The sequence below is a fragment of the Oculina patagonica genome, chromosome 12, assembly GCF_052425735.1.
Source record: "Oculina patagonica isolate OP01 chromosome 12, crgOcupat, whole genome shotgun sequence".
NCBI lineage: Eukaryota > Metazoa > Cnidaria > Anthozoa > Scleractinia > Oculinidae > Oculina > Oculina patagonica.
Window position 1 is genome coordinate 14,707,238 of NC_135769.1, and position 22,401 is coordinate 14,729,638.

Genomic DNA, 22,401 nt, shown 5'->3' on the forward strand with positions numbered 1-22,401 from the left:
TATAACATCGCCGTAAAATGCAATCTACCAAATAAAAGATGACATTCACAATCTTTCATCATTTATTTATGTCTCTGTAAATTTTGAGCTTAATCGCACCCATAACAGCCGAGATATAAGCGTTTTAAAAGATGCAGGTCAAGCAAAATTTCCCTTCATTAATTTATTCATGCTGTTGGTATCCCCCGCGACCTTAAACATAGAAAAGGAGGAATCGAGTTTTAACTTTGAATCACAGACTAAGGTAGGGGGCTAATTGCTTGGTCGAGTTTTAAAAGGCTTTCTCCGTTAATGCTTAAAGTAAAATAAAACGATCTGTCATAAAACAATGGTCATCGTCCTTAAGTTTGAATGGCAGCACCTCAAAGAGACATTCTTTATAGTCATGAAGCAGGGCAGTGCCATAGCTTTAGAAAAGGCCAACAGGCATTTGAACACAGCGAAAACAGAGCTCGAAATTTCGAAGGGTGTATTTCGAACATAGCGATTAACCTGCAAAATATGCTCACGAAAATTCGCGACGTTTAAAACAATAGACGAAACGAAAACTGCTACTTTTTCGCTGAAATTTCGCGATTTTTTCGACGAAAAGCCCCAAAAAGCTGCGAATTTCGACGAATTTCGTTTGCATTACTTTTGCACAGTACTGTACTTCTTATCAAATTTCTTCAGGTTTTTGGAAAGAACTGATTTTCTAGCGTTACATTGAAAAAAATTTACGTAAAGTTTTGGTTGGGTGATCACATTTCAATCCAGCCTTTGCGTTCAGCGTTTCAATGGTTTGTGTCGTTCGTTTCCATCGTTTCATTTCCATCGTTTTTGTCGTTTCAATGGTTTTTGCCAATGGTTTCAATGGTTTTTATCTTTCGTTGCAATCGTTTATGAACTTTGGTTTCAATCATTTCTAGCGTTCATGATGCTCAAAATAGCATCCTACGAGAATGCACTAGAATAACAAGGTTTAATTTTCGGAACCCGTTCACAAGAACGCGTACACTGCGAATACTGTAATTTTTTACTTTATGAAAGAAAATGAATTATAAACTGACATTATTTTTTGGGGGAAAATTTGAGTCAAATTACTCGAAAATTGCGAGAACAAGATGAGATAACTAGATAAGACATTTAGCTCCGACGCGTATGGATCAAGGTTTAGTTCACGTGCTGGTATGCATGAAAAATATAGGAGTCGAATAAATAAAGATCGTAGCCATGTCATTATTTTAAACTGCATTATATGGTTTGATAAATATTCTCTGATGAAAAACCGATAGTTGCATAAGAAATTTTAGATGGAAAACAATCGATAATAAAATTTCCCAATATGAATGAAACGATATCAAATTTCCACCGAAATGCAAATTAATTTTTTGTCAAATGAATGTTTATACACTAGATGTATACACACGGCTTTCAACTAAGAATTAACAAAGACAAAATAGAACGCAAAATGTTTTTGGATCCAAAAAAGTTATTCAAACAAATGTCAAAGTTGCTTTTGGATGCAATAAAATTAATATTGATTCTTTGTGCGCTAGAACACAAGACTTTATAACTATTCGTGTGGAACTCGCTTTGTCTCTGTTCAAAGCCGTCCTTTTAAAATCGCAACCTTTTCAGATAAAATCACCAAAGTTATTGAATTTTGCCTCAAACGATCAGTTAAACAATTGTTATAAATCAAATCCACATTTGAAAACAACATTTACCAAACCGAAAGAAAGAAACGATTCAAACTACAAATAAACCAAACAGACCAAACGATTGAAAACCATATAATTATAAAACGAACGATTCAAACCATATAAGAGAACGATTTGCACGACAGAAACGAACGATATCAAAACATTGCACAAATGCTAGTTGGAAGGGTTTCAAACGATAAAAAAGCTTCAAACGATGATGAAAGTGTGTCGTTCATAAACGAAAATGTTACGCGGCATGTAGAGAATTTTGGTGAGTGGACTAACTTTTTTATAACCAAGCAAACGGGCATTTAAACAAACAGTAATGCAACTTGATTAGATAATGAAGAATACATCTGTATAATTATTTACTGTCATATTTATTCTAATTTGCAAAAAATACATGGGTAAAGTCAGACATCGTTAGAAATTGTGACTTGTACACCAACACCATGCGCATGGCCAAAGGCGATCTATAAAAAGCGTCGCACAAACAATGGATTGCGTAACTAACGCTAAAACACGAATAAATAATCACTAGCATTTACAACGTTTAAAAATTACAAACGTCAAAAATAAGCCATACCAAAAAAAATCGCTTTTTTCAAAGATATTATTGAAGTTAAAACAAATGCAAGAGATGGGGGATTCTTTTAGCTTAGAAGCGGTTAAAAATTAGGCCAAATTTGGTTGCTATTTGCGCCATTCTATTTCGTCATCAGCCTTATGGCTTTTGTTTAATCCTTCTTAAGCCCACGAAGAAGCCGTCTTGATATCCTACCCTCGCAGAGCCCAGACAAAACGCAGCATGAGTGTATCGATTTGTTAACGCTGCAATTATATGCGCAATGTTTTCTCCGACAGTAGTCGGAAATATCTGTAGTTTTTCATACTTTTTCATGGAGCAATCGTAACGATACGGCCTTGAACAAATTGAACAGCGGTCTACCTATAACAATTCAAATATGGCGTCGCAAAAAACAAAGCGTCTAACGCATATTTTGCTGTTTCATTTGCTAATTTCGCTGCCGTAATCGACTGCCTCGAAAGGTCCTTGCAATTTTAAAGTATAGAATTGTCAGATCTCGGTGAAATTTGCACTGTTTATTTGTGTAATGTTAAGGAATATGTGTATAAATACCCGGCACGGACGAGCCATTTTTGACAAAATTATATGGCTGCATTTCCTCCACGAAGATAAACTACAAAGCAACTGTAATGATAAGTTCAAAGAACAATGCACAGGATAAACCTTCGACTCATACTTCATGCAAAAAAGTCGGTATCTCGAAGAGACTTTGATTCTAACAGGGCGCAATAAGCACACAATCATTACATATGAAAATGTACAGTGCAAAAATAAGTGTCCGAAAAGTGTCTGTAAAGCCATGTATCTCCATGACATTGTTAGCCTGCGAATACAGCCGCCTCTCATTCGCGTCCCGCAACGAAGAGCGAAACACGAAGAGAGACGTCTGCGATTCACGGCCAGAAATTCCATACTGATGACGTTAACCACTAATTAGATTTCCCACACCACACGCAGTTGGTCTTGCATAATTATATTTTTTGTTTACAGCCGCACATTTCTTGCTTGATCACAAACACTTTCAAGGCAGCCAAGGACACATTTAGGGTAATTTACACTGGACAACCTCGTCTCAAAAATTAGAAATCCCTATACGAGTTGCACATTAGTAAAATTTGGAAAAATAAGCTGCGAAATCACTAGATGACATTGTTTTGAACTTGAGCGCAACTCTCGGAGGTGTTGGGCGGTAAATACCGATACCGCAACGATCATAACAATTCTTCCTTCCCCGCTGTTTGTCAAATTAAAATTCTGTTTTTCTGTAGCATTTATTCTTTGGTTGTGGATGGTTCAGGTTATCTGTATTTCACATTTCTGTTGCTTGTTTGTTTTGCCGGCTGCCTTTATGTCAACAATAAAAGTTAGGTGACAAAATTGATCTATTTTTTTAACGGCCGCTGTGGCGCGTCCTTTCTGTACATCTTTGAGGTCGTTCATCTTGTTATAAAGCAGTTTCTTTTTGTTTCCCAATTACATATGAATTATAGATATTATAGAAATTCTAAGGTATAGCTTCCGTGTAGTTTCACGATCCTTCGCCCGGTCAACTTTTACTCCGCAATAACATCCGGTTTTTTACCGTTCGTGTAATGAAGTGTTATATTTCGCATACATTATGTAAATTAACTAGCTGACCAATCAGCGCTCCTGTCCGGATTCTGGACAGATTTACGTCATTAGTATGGAATTTCTGGCCGTGAATCGCAGACGTCTCTCTTGGTGTTTCGCTCTTCGTTGCGGGACGCGAATGAGAGGCGGCTGTATTCGCAGGCTATGACATTGTTTCACTTTCAAGGGTCATAGAAAAGTACATCCGTTGTTCGTATTAACCAGTGTCCATATTATGGACCTTACAAAATACCTTTGTGGGTGCCCTTCAGAAAAAAATTCATACGCACTTTGTTTTAAGAGAAAATGACCAAGTGTAATTCCGCCAAATTAATCAGGTATCAAACACAACCACTACTGCAAAAGTTCTGCACAATGTTAATCAGCAAGCATCAATCTCGCAAGGTGTGTCAGGCTTTTCTTCATTCTTATTGGTTATCTTTTTATAGAGCCATAAAGTTCAACTATCGAATAATTTGCCGACCCTGTTTGGTTCACGGCCATCACATGAGAAATATCTAAAATGAAGGAAATCCCTGACACACCGTCTTTTGTTCTTCCATGCTTTGCGAATATTCTGGCCAAATTTCGTTGGAATCCTCATTTTACTCTCATTTTTGGGGGAATATAAGATCTACAGTAAACTTTTCGTTTAATACAAAAAACAATTTCAACAAAAGTAGCCCTCTAAAGGTATTATGTAACCTTAAGCGGGTTAATGTGAGAGAAAATGTATGAGCTCTTTGTCGGACAAACAAATTAAAACTGTCCATAATGCAGGGTTCCGCGGTAACTGACTGAAAACTATTTAATGTAACATAAAAAACAGAGAACTAATCAGTACTAAGTTACATGTGACACATGTAATAGAGAACTTTCTGAAAGTACTGATGTCATGGTTATGCCTTTGCATTCAAACACAAACTGGGACAGTTCTGAGATCATCACTGGATTGCATGCTTAAATTTTACTCCAGTACATGCTTTTGCTGTTCCCACATGGGCTAGATGTTAATACTGCTTGACCAACCTGCCCAAATCTGTTCCTGTTCCTTTGATAGAGAGGGCGTTGAGGGCGTGAAGTATCCACTAACTGAAATGATGATTCATCCTCCTCATGGTAGTACGAGAACATTTGATTTCCTGTTCCAAACTGAGACTGGTACTTATCTAAAAGAACAAAGTAAAATATATATGAATGTGTCTGCACTAACCAAGAATGCAAAATGATGAAAGACTCGGTTTTACATTATTATAAAAATAAACAGTTATTTTCTGCATTTTGAACATCTACAGGTCTACAAAACTATTAACCAAGCTCCTGATTAAGACTTACAAACATCTACATAATTTATATAATTATAGAGATCACTCTGAGTAATCCTCAACCCAAACGCATTGCCGAGGACGTGATGTCCCCAACCCCAGCTACCATATGGCTTGTATGGAGCTGGCACTTAAAAGGGGTGCCAAGCACCCGCCTCGGCAGTAAAGGACATGTAAAACGGCCTTCGGGTGTGTCACGTTGTCCTACGGCTCTGCCATGCTGATAAGGCCTTACAAGGCCGAAACAGCTGTCCATGGCTGCCACTGCCCGGGTGAAAGGTTTCGGCGTGCGTGAGGTGCTGGCCAGACCGCGGGTTGAGTTCTGTGACTTCCCTTTACATTGAGTTAGTTTATTTAGTTATTTTGAAGTCACAGGCAATTCTTAATTCATCATATGCGCTGGAAAGCTCTCTTTTTTCTCAACAAAAACTCAGATGATATAACAACCAAAGAAACTTACGGGTTTAAATCAAAACGGTCACCACCACATGTGAAAGAACTTAATGAATTTGAGAACTGTATGCTTGACATGATACAGCGAGAGAAATTCAAGAGCAATACTCACTCTAACAGTCTTCAGAAAAAGCTCAGTAAAGATGTCAAAGAAATAAGAGAAGAGAATCTACATCTTCATGTTTTAAGCAGACAAAACGACCAACTATTACAACTATTACTAGGAACCTAAAGTAGATGAATTTAAAACGATTAGCAATTCTTTCTGTCATTTTGAAATTTTTATTGGAAAACCTATTTGTATAGAATATTGCCTACCTAACTGCTCTGGTTCTGGCATGCGTTGTATTGTAATGTAATTAAATAAAAGAATTATATAATAGTATTGTAAGTAAAGTTATAGCGTACTTAGTACAACTTTTGTAACAGAAGTTTTTTCTTTTCTTTTTAGCATTGTATTAGTGAGTAGTTTTTTTTGTTTTCTATTCGTAAGCTTTGTAAGTAGTTTTTTTGGGTTTTGTAAGCATTGTAAGTTGTGTTTTCTTTTGGTTTGTAAGCAAAAAAACCAACAAAATCTGCTCTGGCTCATGCACCCCATAAACTACAGTCTAAGGAAAAGGTTTCTGAAAATTTGAGGCGCATTGACAGCAACTTTGTAACAAGTACTAAGGAATTTTTTTGCTGAGAAATAAGGGTAAGTTTTGTAAGTTCAGTAGTCCAACCCTGTATATGTAGTCCCTGAACCTTTTAGCATGTAGACCACAGAGGAAACATGAAGTGAATAAAAAAAGAATGAAGGTTTAGGCAACCATTATAACAGATCATCCTGATTTGAATGAAAGGTCTACAGGGGATTTTGTCGAATTTAAATTATCTCTTAAGTACTCATTTTCAGGCACTTCGCTATGGCGCGAAAGTTTCCCTGAGTTAACGATAACTGCTCGGTTCGTTATTGCTCAATAGTACCAGTAATCGTGTTAGGTAGTACAATTAATGTTCTCAATTGAACCATTGAAAACCATTTTTCTGGATGAACAAGTGACTTTCCGGCAGCAGCGCTACTCGAATGGGCCATCTAAATTGTGGCAGTGTCCGCATCTGCACCAGAATTATAATCAAAAGCAGTGGCAGAGTTACTTGAAACAAAATATCTTTCTGACTTCGTGAAGAAACCAGCGCTTGCTCAATTTACTTGACATACCAAGAATTAACAAGCACAGTTCCTTAGTACCATCCCTTTAAAACCACTGGAGTTAAACCATCGAGGTCTCTTTTATCTTCGTTATCACTTCCTCCCTCGGTGAAAAGTCCGTAAGCCGCCCATTGCTGCCAATTTTTGCTTTCTATAACCCACCAATCCTTGCGCGAAATCTTCACTTCCATCTAAGTTTTTCGCAACAGACAAAGAATCGTCAGTTTCTGAATCGCTAGACATGAATTCCTCAATTTAAACCAAACAAGTTTAAAACGAGGACAAATCACACAAACCTAAAGCTGCAGGTCCAACAAGATTGACTGAAAATCAACTATGGCGACTGTTTGATCAAACCAACTGACATCACAAACAAAATTTCTCACCCCAGTCTCCAGGACAAATTTGTGGGGAAATTGAGGGATTTTTGGCCACTAAAAATCAAGGAAGAATCAAAGATCTCTTCGAGATATCGACTTTTTTTGCATGAGGTTAGTATGAGTAGAAGGTTTATCCTGGGCATTGTTGTTCGAACATATCATGGAAGAATTCAAACGTCTTTCAGTTCAAGCATTTTTTATTTTCGCGGAGTAAATGCTGTATTTGTCAGTCGCGACGACTGGGTGCTTTGCGACTCATATACTTTGGCTTGGTTAAAAAAGGTAAACTTTGACGTTTGCCTTTAACATGTTTAATCGAAATAGTTGTTTCCTTTCGAGTTAGAAAGATTTCTACTCGGCCTAATGCAGAAAAATAACGCCTGATCGCAGGTTAGGTTACGCACGACAGAGTTACCTTTTGTCTCGTCAGGCAATCTTAACTCCACATTGAGAAGTAAATTTTCGTTTGGATATTACCAAAAGCCGCTTCTCCTCGCGTTATTCTTTACCTTACAGCTACACATGCCATTTCTAACGACTACATTTCCAGCAAAACAGTTGCTGTTATTTTTCTAATGGCGATCGATGCATTTACTTCTGAACAGAAGAAACGTTTAACGTTTACTGCTTACACCGGAAGTAATTTCACAACAGGCTACAAAAACACTTATAAATATCACTTAACACATTTAATGATGTTGCAATTAGCGAAGCGCACTAATGACGTCACAGAATTTGACCCCCGGTGTGAGTCAAAATTCAAACAAACAAACCGCTCTCTGTAAGAGCAATGTATGGTTGGCGGGCACTTTGGAGGCATATTTAGCGATTGTTTCACAAAACCATGGCCAGATTGGCTCGGATTTCGAGAGAAAGCCTTACCTGTGCAACGTAGAAAGCTCAAACCGTGGTTTGAAACAAAAGGTTTGTCAAACAGAGCGATTATTCAATAAATGTGTAAAATGTTTTACTCTCCGTTATTGAATGGATTATAATGGCCCGATTTGCTGCCGGGATTTGCTGAAAGAAAACATTTATTTTTATGAGAAATGCTAAACGTTTACACTGTTCTTAGTGGCACATTTTCCAACACAACAGAGCTATAAACCTCAGATTTATGCCACCACAAAATTACACAAAGAAACGCTCGTCCGATCGGTCCCCTTGCCTGACCCAAATATTTTAAGAGGTCAATTTCGTTACACAGTTGTCGCGGCAAATACTATTTAATATACACTGATCGAGCTCGGCAGCTGTAGCTGCAGTCTGTAATAGTAATGGGGATAAATAACAGCTTTATTAAAATCAAACCCGCCGTCAATTCCATTAGAAAGGCGTTTGAATAGCATAATAAATTCGCCCTTATAATCATGTGTCGAAACAGATCGGATGACCGGCGATCAGTGCCGTCAAATTCGGGAAGAATTCTGAATTTCTTGCAACCGACGATCTTTCCGGTGCCTAAATGGAGCAATCCTTCGCAATTATATAATTCGATTATACCTGGCACGAAATTGGATAGGAAATTTTGGTGGAGTTTTTTCTGTATCTCGACTAGCTCGACTGCCTTTACATTAAAGTTATTCTGTAAGTTATTAGTCCTCTTTTAGTAACATTCCGGTTGATCTGTAAGTACTCAACTAACTATACTTGATTCAATTATTTTGACTCAACCACAATTAAGTCTATTAGACCATCACAACTCTTCACATCCTCTCGATTGAACCCTACCACATGATAAAAGGTTTTCTCAACTCTATGCAACTACTTACATCACAGCTTTAGTTTCTCTTATCATCTCGAGTAAACTTTCTACTCTTATCATCTCAAGTCAAATTTACCACATAAAAACAACTTTTCTTAACTCGACTAAACTCTACTACACCATCACAACTCTTTTCAACTCAACGCAATAATTGAATACCCAACTGTTGTACCCTACTCTGCTGGACACCACGTGAATCTGCTTTACTATCATGTACTCTACTCCCGCATCTACGTACGCTACTTGACAGAACTCGTCTCTACTAGACTACACTCTTTTGTACTCTACTCTACTAACTATATTCTGGCTAGTCGTCTCAGTCTACTGTACGATTCTCGACTGGACTGGTCTCTACTCTCAACACTTCTTTATTCAGTCGTCTCCATGCTACTGTACGTTTATATAAGCTTATGTGACTGTTCTCATCTCTACTCGACTCTACGGTACTGTACTATACTCTACTCGACTCTACTATACTGCTACCCTTTTCTACTCTACTCTACAATAATATACTTTATTCGAGTCTACTCTTCTGTACGCTGCTCTACTCGACTCGACTCTACTCTTCTATATTTGATTCGAAATTACTCTACTGTAGGCTACTGGACTCGACTTGAATCACCTCGACTCGACTCGACTCTACTCGACTCTACTCTACTCTTCTATATTTGATGCAAGATTACTCTACTGTAGGCTACTCGACTCTACTCTACTGGACTCGACTTGAATCATCTCGACTCGACTCCACGCCACTCCAATCCACTCCACTAAACTGTACACTTCTACGGCTCTACGTTTTAATTCTAAACTGTACACTTCTCACGGCCCAAAGTTTTCATTCTAAACTTTACACTTCTACGGGTCTACGTTTTAATTCTAATCTTTACACTTCTACGGCTTTACGTTTTAATTTTAAACTTTATGCTTTTACGGCTCTAAATTTTCATCCTAAATTTTACGCTTTTACGGCCCTACGTTTCAATTCTCAACTGTACCTTCTAAGGCCCTACGTGATCATTCTAAACTTTACGATTCTACGGCTCTACGTTTTCATTTTAAACTTTACGCTTTTACGGCTCTACGTTTTCATTCTAAACTTTACGCTTTTACGGCTCTTCGTTTTCATTTTAAACTTAACGCTTCTACGGCTCTACGTTTTCATTTTAAACTTTACGCTTTTACGGCTCTTACGTTTTCATTTTAAACACTACGCTTCTACGGCTCTATGTTTTCATTCTAAACTTTACGCTTTTACGGCCCTACGTTTTCATTCTAAACTTTAGGCTTTTACGGCCTTACATTTTCATTTTAAACACTACGCTTCTACGGCTCTTCCTTTTTCATTTTAAACCTTACGCTTCTACGGCCCTACGTTTTCATTCTAAACTTTACGCTTTTACGGCTCTACGTTTTCATTCTAAACTTTAGGCTTTTACGGCCTTACATTTTCATTTTAAACACTGCGCTTCTACGGCTCTACGTTTTCATTTTAAACTTTACGCTTTTACGGCTCTACGTTTTCATTTTAAACTTTACGCTTTTACGGCTCTACGTTTTCATTTTAAACTTTACGCTTTTACGGCTCTACGTTTTCATTTTAAACTTTACGCTTTTACGGCTCTACGTTATCATTTTAAACACTTCACTTTTTCGGCTCTACGTTTTCATTCTGAACTTTACGCTTTTACGGCTCTACGTTTTCATTCTGAACTTTAGGCTTTTACGGCTCTTTGTTTTCATTTTTAACTTTACGCTTTTACGGCTCTACGTTTTCATTTTAAACTTTACGCTTTTACGGCTCTACATTTTCATTTTAAACTGTACACTTCTACGGCCCTACGTTTTCATTTTAAACTGTACACGTCTAAGGTCCTACGTTTTCATTTTAAACTTCGCGCTTTTACGGCTCTACGTTTTCATTTTAAACTTAAGGCTTTTACGGCACTACGTTTTCATTTAAAACTTTACGCTTTTACGGCTCTACGTTTTCATTTAAAACTTTAGGCTTTTACGGCTCTACGTTTTCATTTAAAACTTTACGCTTTTACGGCTCTACGTTTTCATTTTAAACTTTACGCTTTTACCGCTCTTCGTTTTCATTTTAAACTTTATGCTTTTACGGCTCTAAATTTTTATTTTAAACTGTAAACTTTCTAGGGCCCTACGTTTTCATTTTAAACTTTACGCTTTTACGGCTCTCCGTTTTCATTTTAAACTGTACACTTCTACGGCCCTTTGTTTTCATTTTAAACTTTACGCTTTTACGGCTCTACGTTTTCATTTTAAACTCTACGCTTTTTTGGCTCTACATTTTCAATTTAAACTGTACACTTCTACGGCCCTATGTTTTCATTTTAAACTGTACACGTCTAAGGTCCTACGTTTTCATTTTAAACTTTACGCTTTTACGCTTTTACACTTCTAAGGTCCTACGTTTTCATTGTAAACTTTACGCTTTTACGACTCTACGTTTTCATTTTAAACTTTATGCTTTTACGGCTCTACGTTTTCATTTTAAACTTTACGCTTTTACGGCTCTCCGTTTTCATTTTAAACTGTACACTTCTACGGCCCTTTGTTTTCATTTTAAACTTTACGCTTTTACGGCTCTACGTTTTCATTTTAAACTCTACGCTTTTTTGGCTCTACATTTTCAATTTAAACTGTACACTTCTACGGCCCTATGTTTTCATTTTAAACTGTACACGTCTAAGGTCCTACGTTTTCATTTTAAACTTTACGCTTTTACGCTTTTACACTTCTAAGGTCCTACGTTTTCATTGTAAACTTTACGCTTTTACGACTCTACGTTTTCATTTTAAACTTTATGCTTTTACGGCTCTACGTTTTCATTTTAAACTTTACGCTTTTACGGCTCTACGTTGTCATTTAAAAGTTTACGCTTTTACGGCTCTTACGTTTTCATTTTAAACTGTACACGTCTAAGGTCCTACGTTTTCATTTCAAACTTTACGCTTTTACGGCTCAACGTTTTCATTTGAAACTGTACTGACTTCTACGGCTCTACGTTTTAATTCTTAATTGTACACTTCTACGGCTCTACGTTTTAATTCTTAATTGTAAGCTTCTACGGCTCTACGTTTTAATTCTTAATTGTACACTTCTACGGCTCTACGTTTTAATTCTTAATTGTACGCTTCTACGGCTCTACGTTTTAATTCTTAATTGTACACTTCTACGGCCCAACGTTTTCATTTTAAACTGTACACTTCTACGGCTCTACGTTTTAATTCTTAATTGTACGCTTCTACGGCTCTATGTTTTCATTTTAAACTGTACACTTCTACGGCTCTACGTTTTAATTCTTAATTGTACGCTTCTACGGCTCTATGTTTTTATTTTAAACTGTACACTTCTACGGCTCTACGTTTTAATTCTTAATTGTACGCTTCTACGGCTCTACGTTTTTATTTTAAACTGTACACTTCTACGGCTCTACGTTTTAATTCTTAACTGTACGCTTCTACGGCTCTATGTTTTTATTTTAAACTGTACACTTCTACGGCTCTACGTTTTAATTCTTAATTGTACGCCTCTACGGCTCTACGTTTTTATTTTAAACTGTACACTTCTACGGCTCTACGTTTTAATTCTTAATTGTACGCTTCTACGGCTCTATGTTTTTATTTTAAACTGTGCACTTCTACAAGTCTACGTTTTCATTCTAAACTTTATGCTTTTACGGCTCTGCGTTTTCATTCTAAACTGTACACTTCTACGGCCCTACATTTTATATCTTAACTGTACACTTCTACGGCCCTGTGCCGGTTTTCATTCTTAACTTTACGAGTCGAGTCGGGTCGAGTCGAGGTGGAGTAGAGTAGAGTTTGTAGAGTACCGTAGTATTGAGTAGAGTAGAGTCGAGAAGAGTAGCCTATAGTTGAGTGGGGTAGAGTCGAGTCGAGTATAGTGGTGGAGTAGAGTAGAGTGGTGTAGAGCACAGTAGTATAACGTCGAGTGGAGTGGAGTCGAGTTGAGTCGAGTCGAGTATAGTAGAGGTGGAGTAGAGTAGAGAAGAGTAGTAGTTGAGTCGAGTCGAGGCAGAGTAGAGTAGAGTGGTGTAGAGTACAGTAGTATAGAGCAGAGTCGAGTCGAGTCGAGTATAGTAGAGGTGGAGTAGAGTAGAGAAGAGTAGTAGTTGAGTCGAGTGGAGTCGAGTCGAGTCAAGTCGAGTCGAGTCGAATAGAGGTGAAGTAGAGTAGAGTGGTGTAGACTACAGCAGTATAAAGTAGAGAAGAGTATAGTAGGGCAGAGCAGTGAAGTAAAGACTGTAGCGGACAGGATTGGAGCAGAACTCGAGTGGTGGTAATAGATCCTTATAATTCTCTCAGTACACTAGTATTCCTATGTGCCTTTATATAGGCTTTGAATTGGCCGGTCGAGTTAGTCGAGGCAGAAAAAACTCCACCAAAATATCATATCCAATTTTGAGACACATTTGAATTCGATAGTAATTCGCTATCCGCCGCTTAAATTTCTCGGCAGCCTGAATAATTTTGCAGTGGGAATCAAGGTGTTATTGCCGGATCTTCGACTAATAAATTCAATTTTGCGCCATTTTTTGGATACCTTCAATCTGTTTTCACTTACTAAAGCAAAAATGTTTGGAATCTATCATTTTTCGAGCCTTTTGAGAATCTCGGCCTCACATTGTGCCTTTCTCGCCCCTTTTTTCTTGTCAAGAATGCGTCCCCTCCATACAAAGCCTTTGCTCAAACTAAAATTGTTGTCCGACTCACGCGGGGGGGGGGGGGGGGTATCATGTGGCGAAATCTATTTTTAGTAATAGTGCGCTTCGCTAGATGATGTTGCAATTCTAAATTGTGCAACTCAGCAGAAATAATCAATTGTCACGAAATGAGATCCCTTTTAGTGTGTGAAAGACTTGTACGAGTACAAATTTGCGTTGTTAATCGTTTTAGGTTAAATTAATATTAGCGCCTAAAGACTTGTACTAGTAAAAATTGCGTTCTTAATCGTTTTAAACTTCACTGCCTTCGAGCGCTGAACCGCTTACATTCTTAATTGGTTATGTGACGTAAGATTTGGGCTACTCACGTTTTTGATTCTTATATAATGTTTATAAATTTGACAAGTCACGTTTTTTCTACAAGAACGGAAGTGCTGAAGCACAATTGTGCAACTCAGCAGAAATAATCAATTGTCACGAAATGAGTTCCCTTTGGTTAACTATTAGCAACGTTTTAGTGTGTGAAAGACTTGTACGAGTACAAATTTGCGTTGTTAATCGTTTTAGGTTAAATTAATATTAGCGCCTAAAGACTTGTACTAGTAAAAATTGCGTTCTTAATCGTGTTAAACTTCACTGCCTTCGAGCGCTGAACCGCTTACATTCTTAATTGGTTATGTGACGTAAGATTTGGGCTACTCACGTTTTTGATTCTTATATAATGTTTGTAAATTTGACAAGTCACGTTTTTTCTACAAGAACGGAAGTGCTGAAGCACAACTATAGAGTGACACTTGATCACCCACAGCGGAAAGTATTCCCTTGAGAGTTAACAAGAATGCGATCCCTTCCGGTTCAGATTTGAGTCCACTAAACGCTATTCTCCTACTTTTTTGCTTGTAAACAAGCAGAAGCAGAAAAAGTCGAAAAAAAAAGTAATTGATGAATCCATTGCCCCTTACCAGCAAGCACTTACCGTAAAGTTCCGTGTATAAGCCGCACCCGTAGATAAGCCGCACCCCCGATTTGGAAGCTCAAATTTTGGAAAAAAAAATGTACAGACAATAAAGTTTGAAGTTCAAGTGAAGTTCTATTGGTAAACAAACAAGGGCAAACAAGCACGGTTTCGAAACACTGACACGGTGGTTGTTGCAATGTTTAATATAAATTAAGTTTTAAGAAAGCTAAATTTCACTTGTCATACCTTCTTTTTAGTTTGAGTTCACAATATCTTAAATTTGGATGCTCTCTTGATATCATTTTTTCGAGATTATCACTTCTAAGCACTCCTGAAACACTTGTAATTCGTTCGAATCGTTTGCGAATGACGAATGCTTAGTAGCCAAGCTCTGAATTGTAGAGAGGAGTCTGGGCATTAAAAACAAACATGGCGGCATTTTCTTCGGAAGAAACCACGTTTTTATTTCAAGATTCTTGGAAACTGCTACCCGCAACAGGATAAAAACTTCATGCAGAATAAGAGTTTGTTAATTCAGCAGATGTATTTGCTGTGAAGGTCAATAAAAAACCGAAGCGGTCGGCCATTTGCCTTGTGAGTATTTGCGTTTATCTTGGTGCCTTCTCGCACGCGGCGGAAAGACACGATTCGAATGACTGGCAGACTTCACTGCAAACAGCTTTGCAGAGGAACTAAAAGGTAGTGAACAACAACAGAGTTTTCAGGTTGTTATATGTTCATTCAATGACGTCTTGAGAAGTTTTTTATGAATATTACAGTGGAACCCCGATATAACGATATGCCAAGGGGGCAGTAAATTATATCGTTATATCGAGGAATCGTTATATCGGGGTACGTCCCATACTACTATTGCCGGGACATACATATTCATCGTTATATGGGGAATTCTTATATCGAAGATCGTTATATCGGGGTTCCACTGTAATTAGGCCTTTGAGAACTCCAACCAGAGATGTTTCCGTAGATAAGCCGCACCCCCGATTTTTGACTTGAATTTAGAGGAAAAAGGTGCGGCTTATACACGAAACTTTACGGTAAATGCCTTTAGACTAATGTCATATATCAAGCCACAGTAGCCACTGAGACAACAACTGAAACTTACGTCGACTGGCAACAAAGTTTAAGGAACGTTACAGAAACTATCAGACTTCCTTTTGACACTCAAAGAGAAGAAATGAAACAGAACTGTCGAAACATGTTTGGAATTTGCAAGACGCCAAGAAACCGTTTCAAATAAAATGGAAAGTCATTAAGAGATGTAAACCCTATAGTAACATTAACAAAAATGTAGTAATCTTTGTCTGTATAAAAAATTCATCATCATTTGTAAAAAAGAGATGTGTAGCCTTAACAGACAAAACGAATCAGTGAGTTCATGCCCCCACAGAAACCAATACAGTTGAATCCCGCTAACTCAAACCTTTCCCGATAATTCTCTCTAGGTTGTTTTCTTACTAATTTTTTCCTCGATAACTCAAACTCCTGATATCTCGAACATTCTTTGATTTCCCTTGAAGGTTCGAGTTATTGGGATTCAACTGTACGTACTTCAGAACTTTAGAGTAACATATTAATTAAGATACCACCCCGTGTAAATAATGCATCTGTGACCTGGCAACTATTTGATTACTTTCAAATAACGAAGTAACACATCTGCTATAGCAGCCATTCAAATTTTTACATTTGACTGCCAGCTTCTCAATTTAACAGCCAGTCATTGAAGTTGCCTGATGAGTGTGATCCTTACAATTTTGGTCCATACGAACAGAACTGTTGCAATAAAATGATGTATACTCTTGAAGCCTAAACTTTAGTAAAGTTAATGTTAATGCTCCTCAATCAAATGAGTTGAGTGCTCTATGAAATACATTCTATTCAAGAAAGAAAGAGTTTATATATTCATTATATATTTTTCTAAACTAAACCAGTAATAAATCAACAATCTTTATGGAAACTGAATTCCTGATGTCAGTATAACCAGTGTTCTCACCAGGCCGCGGCCTTGCGGGATTTCCGCAAAAAAATTGAGATTGCGCACTACAAGCCAAGAAGATACGTGTCAAACGGATTTTTGAATGATAGTTGAGTAGTTTTAATGGTCAGTCGAACACCCCAGCTTTTGCTTGTTAAAATGAATAAAAACATTTATCAACATGACAACTTCACAGCGCTTTAAATGTGTACCTCAAATTTTGAGGTTATTAAGCATTCATATATTCAAGCTATTGTTTAAACTCATTGCCTATTCATTCCGATGTATTTACCGACAAGCCGGCAAGCTTCCAAAGATCGTGAAGAGCACAACATCTTTGATGTAGGTGAGAAGTATTTCTTTTGTTAACAGACTAAAAAATATCTCCTGGGAATCTGATTGACTGATTTTATTTTCTATCACTTTCAATGCGTGGAAGTGCAATTCATTTACTTAAAAACTGCAAAAGTTTTAAAGCGAGTGGACGCACGCAAAGATAAACAAAGCAAGCTCGCGTACTAAAGTATATTTTCTTTTTACTGAATGAAAATATTTTCGATGCAAACAAAGCAAGGAATTGTGTAAAAAGGAATACCACCTACAAATAAAACAGGACCCTTTAATCACTGTACACTTGCCTTTGTTGTTTGGGATACTTAGTCGATCGGCCGTGGTTTTGGCGTGACTATAGTGACATTTAGACGAGTGACATTATGCAAGACACCACGTTAATATAAATCGACTCGGTCGAATCGAGACTGAACAAATGCGTTTCGTTTCAAGTACTAAATAATTGTTTAATGTAAGTCAAAAGTTTGGTGTGACACAATTTAGTTAAGCGAAGATTATTTTAGAAAGCTTAACAATTGCCGGCGAAAAATATTAAAACTTGGCGCGTGTGTAGAACGGTTTCACATTACACATTCTCACCGAAGGCTAGGAAAAATTATACGCTTAAAGAGTTTTCTGTGTTCACAAAACTATAAATCAATGTTACACCCGCATTTTTGTACGGAATCAAAATCAAATCAATTGTTTGTTTTTTCACTTTGCGGGATACATACTTCATAGACGGCACGGGATAGACGAAAATGCTAAACTTTAAAAAACAAAGCGATCACTCAGATTAGATAGACTATAGAGAATTGTCCTCGATTAAAATCTCTTTTATTTGCACTAAAAACGCTTCGAACTAAATACCAGCAACAGAAGGAAGAGTTTAAATCTATAAAAAGGGATTTGGGAGCTATCAACATGTGTCAAAATTTGGATACGCATAATTAACTCTGTAAATCGAGCCCGCCGCTACGCGCTCGGCGAAAACAAAACTAAAATCGCCTGTAGACAACGATCAAAATAGCTCATTCAAAATCTCTTTGTAAAGCTCTCAACAAGCTCTTTATTTTTTAATAAATATAAAAGCGTCGCGAAAGACTTAAATCTGCAAAATGTCTGTAGCGGTTATCGGAAGTTCAATCACAACTCAACAACAAAAGGATATGTTCACAACTCCATTCGCTCAAGGTAGGTTAATTGCGCTATTGTTCCAGTCTTTTGAAGACACTTGGGCGGCTTCTTCCAAAATATCTCACCTTTTTAGAAACGAATAAAACCGAAGTTGTGCGACACAGTTTCGGCAGCTACCGAAACTTATACCCAAAGGAATAAATGGAGCCTTCAGACTACAATTTCCAGCGGTATTGCCCATTTTAAAAAGACACATTTAAAGCGCGGTGGTGTCGTAATGAAAATATTAAAAGCCTTTAATTTTATTGCCTTTACCTTCGTTAGTCAAACGTACATAGCAAAGTTTGGCGCAAGTATCGTTATCAAATCGTAAACACCTTGTCACAGACCATTTGGAGTGCAGGCTAAGGTTATTCGAACCACATGATTTTCATTGACATACATTGTATACATGGCACAGCAGAGCATGACAGCATGGGAACTCTTGAGCATAACTTACCAGTTTTACAAGGATCCATTTTTTAATCTTCTTATTAAACTTGCTGCTGTGGCATTGACATTGCCAATTTTGATTCATAATGCAGACTATGATAATGAAAGGGGTTTAAGCCTTCAAAATAACCTTAAAAATTGTCAGAGGTCAAAGAAATAGACTTCTAGCAGAGAGGCTGGACACACTGATGGTAATTTCAGCTGAAGGACCACCATTGCAAGAGTTAATTCACATTTAAACATGCTTTGATGACTGGAAGGCAGAGAAATCACGAAGGATTTTCACACGTCAGTCATGAACCGCGAGTAGCTTTGTCCCCCTAATGTTCTTATAGGGCCCCTATTTTTCTGTGGAGGGGGCCCTGGGACTCCCTAAGGTGAGAACACTGGTGTAACTATTGGCTACAATGCAAACCATATTATTTTAAGACCATTCACAGACTCAGTGTGCACATACAAGCATGTGGAAAAGATACCTAATTATTCTCACTGTATGAGGAGGAAGAACTAAAGTGGCAGCTACATGAAGGTCACATGTACTTACTCATATATCTACGATCTTGATATGTGCCACCAGTCCAATCAGACACCTAGAAATTTGGAATAATTATTAATAATAAATATACAAATGAAGCTTTTCAGCAATACATGCTAGTCTGAATGTGACAAAATATCAAGTGGATCAATTTTTTATTTTGAGATATATTTGTATACATAATACTTATTTGAGGATGCTGTATCATGGATACCAGCGACAACTAAGGTTGAAGATAAGGACAGGCTGCCGGCTAATTTTACCAGCTGAAAGAGAACTTACATGTAAATCTGGCTGAAATTTCATATGAAACTTGAACTTTTAGAGCTGCCAAGTCCAGAAAAGCCAGCTGGGCTTGTTGTTTAGCCAGCTTAGCATTTTCTTAGCTACATCCCTGAACAGCTTCTGTATACACTGTACCATCATACTTCGGGAACCAATAAGGTCACAAGCAATGCACTCGATTTACTGTGGTGATCAACAATCAATTAGATTTTGATGGACCTCAAGATTTCTGTTTTCTTAATCTAGTTGAACTCAACAAATATAATTTGTCTGTTTTGTTTATGCTTTGTATTAGTCCTTTTGAACTGCTCAGGAGTGTTTTGCTTTGTGTTCTACGCGTCGATTTTGATTCCTCGTCACATAACATTTACTTCTACCCATTGGTCGATTGCGCTCAACAGACTAAAAGATCCTGTCCACTTGCTAGATGACAACATACCACCCATCGGTGTGTTACCTTTAAAATATACTGATGCTTGACTGGGATTTAGTATTGCTGGTTTTCACTGTCACGCAATCAAAAAATAAATTCGAAACCATTCAACCACAGAAGCTATGACTTTCAAATATTTTAGATGATAAATAGATAAACACTTTCTTCAAGTTTCGGGTCTGTGCGGTGTACCGTTCACGAGTTATTTTCCGAACCTTTCCACGCAAATTTATAAAGCTAAGTATGGAGCCGCCATAACTGTGTCCTGCCGAGGGACACAGTAATGGCCGTCGTAATGTCAGAGAAACCATCTGGAACTCAATTCTGTTTACAACAGCGGCCATCCTTGGCTCAAGGGCTAGTACACTTTCACATAAACACCACTTATTATATCTGAAATGTTTATTCTGCACAAAATGGAAAGGAAAGGCCTTTTTTCAAACAAAACAGCTTTGTCACGGCACTCAGCTTGATGTCACATACGACGGAAAGTCAAATATTTAAAATGCTCTGTTTTAAAAACGAATGACACTATCGATCTGGAAATTTGCAAAAATATATATTTTTAGTTTATCTTTCGCCTAATGACAACGAAAATTTAGCAGGCCTAGTGAATTTAGATTTCAGAATTTTATGACGTAACATGAAAACCAAGAATACAAAATTAGCTTTTGCATCATCCTACAAAAGAGGTAATCCAAAAGACATGCGTTCTCATCACGTAAAATCTTAACCTGCCAATATTGGAGAATATCGTCGTCAGGTTTAGCCCCGGCCCGGCCGCGCAAGACAGGCAACGCAGGATAATTGTTAAGAGCGATCACAACTGGCCGCTCGTTTTGACGCTCGTTGGCGAAACGATGGTTTATGGTACCGTCCTTGGACTTCTGGTTACCGAACGAAAAATGGAAAGATATAAATTTGTCAATTTTAACAAACGGCTCTTATTTTACATTAGAAAAATCCATGTGAATTGAAAAGTTACAGAAAGTCGCGATTCAATGTGGGAAATGAGTTATGCATGCATCCGACGAAATTCGAAAACCAACGTGGCATAAGCTTACTTCGAGTTGTTTTTCCCGATTTTTTTTGCCACTCTAATTACTGGAGGTCTTACCTTGCCGAGACGATCCCCTTTAGAAAATGGTTGATAAGGTATGTCTTTGAACGCAGTTGGAATGGCACAAGGGCCCCAGCCATCGGGATTATCTTCTATAACCGGCGGAATAAAAGGTGCCTTACCCGCCATGTTGGATTTTTAGAGTCACGTGGAAAGTTATTTCTGTGTGATTTACACGAGGGATTAAGAGGACTTGTGAAATCCGCTGTCTCAATAGGCTCGGGACAGAGGGGTACGTTTGGGGGTATGTGAAGAGGTAGAAGAAAGGGCGGGAAGAGGGTCCTGAAGTTAAGGGGTAAAATGGGAACTGGGATTTGCCTATTTTTACTGGAATTTGCATATGTTTTCACTGGGAAAATGGGATTTGGGTCACTGGGACTGGGATTCACAACCAGAAAATGGGAATGGGAAGCACGTCAGTACACGAAAAAAACATATATTTCAGGCTCAATAATATTCCTCAAGGCATAGTTACAATGTTGAAAACTCTGAAACAAAACCAACGCTTGCACGCAAGTGTCTTTTAAGTGGCGCTCAATTTTCCTGTCAGTGATTTAGTTACTCAGCGGAACAGCTATGACTGAGCATGCTCAAACTAGTCATATCGGTTAATAAAACCTCGCTTTCATGTTGCATATATAATGAGGGATAACGTCATCATAATTAGATGAAGTACTCATCAAAAGAGGTTGCCATTGCAACCGAGGTGGACCGGAAGTGAAAAGACCGGAAGTAACCTAATTTGCATAAAATGCGAGGAAAGGGTATCGGCAGTAGCCAATCAGATTGCAGGAGTATTTGAATGGACCAATGAGAAAGCAGCATGTCTGCGCATGCGTAAAAGGGAAAACCACGTGACTTAGAGGATTGATGATGTCATAGGAGTCGGTCCCAGGGTCCTTGGAGTGTCGGTCCCAGTCCCCGAACGGTTAGAATGAACTCGGTCCCAGTCCCCGCGCGGAAAAAAACGACAAGACAAGAAAATAGGTGTAAAAACAGGTTTCTTTTATTAAAAGTGTAAAATAGCGTTCTCTGGTTTAAAAAGTTAAGAGCCGGCTGACGAATGTAAAAAAGATAAAGCGCGGGTGGAAATTAAAGGGAGGGGAAAATTTCCGGGGCCGAGCGCTTGTCCCTCAAAGGGCTCAGGCGGGATGAAATCCGTGTGAGTTTACGTCTTTTTTTTTTATTTGTGAGCTTGGGTGTGGCGGAATGACGTCACCGGCCGCCGCGCGGTAGGTAGGCGCGGACACAGATCTTCGGGACTGAGGCGGCGAATCCGGCTAGGTTTTTTTTTTTTTTTTTTGTGGGTTGGAATCCTGAGCCATTCATTTTATCGTTTTTCTTTCGTAAAATAACACTATTTCCACAAATACTCCCCAACGCCATATTCAGGCTATAAACCTTTCA

At 38.0% G+C, this 22,401-nt stretch overlaps 1 protein-coding gene across 1 annotated transcript in view; it reads right to left on the reverse strand.

Moving 5' to 3' along the window:
- LOC144632692 (eukaryotic translation initiation factor 3 subunit D-like) overlaps window positions 1-21,139 on the reverse strand; it is a 64,127-nt gene extending 42,988 nt beyond the window's left edge. The window contains exons 1-3 of the mRNA XM_078491397.1: window positions 20,992-21,139; window positions 19,166-19,211; window positions 4,915-5,054 (exon numbers count right to left, since the gene is read on the reverse strand). Coding sequence (XP_078347523.1) covers window positions 4,915-5,054; window positions 19,166-19,211; window positions 20,992-21,123 — 318 coding nt within the window. The 5' untranslated portion in view covers window positions 21,124-21,139. The remainder of the gene's footprint in view (window positions 1-4,914; window positions 5,055-19,165; window positions 19,212-20,991) is intronic.
- Window positions 21,140-22,401: the final 1,262 nt, after the last annotated feature.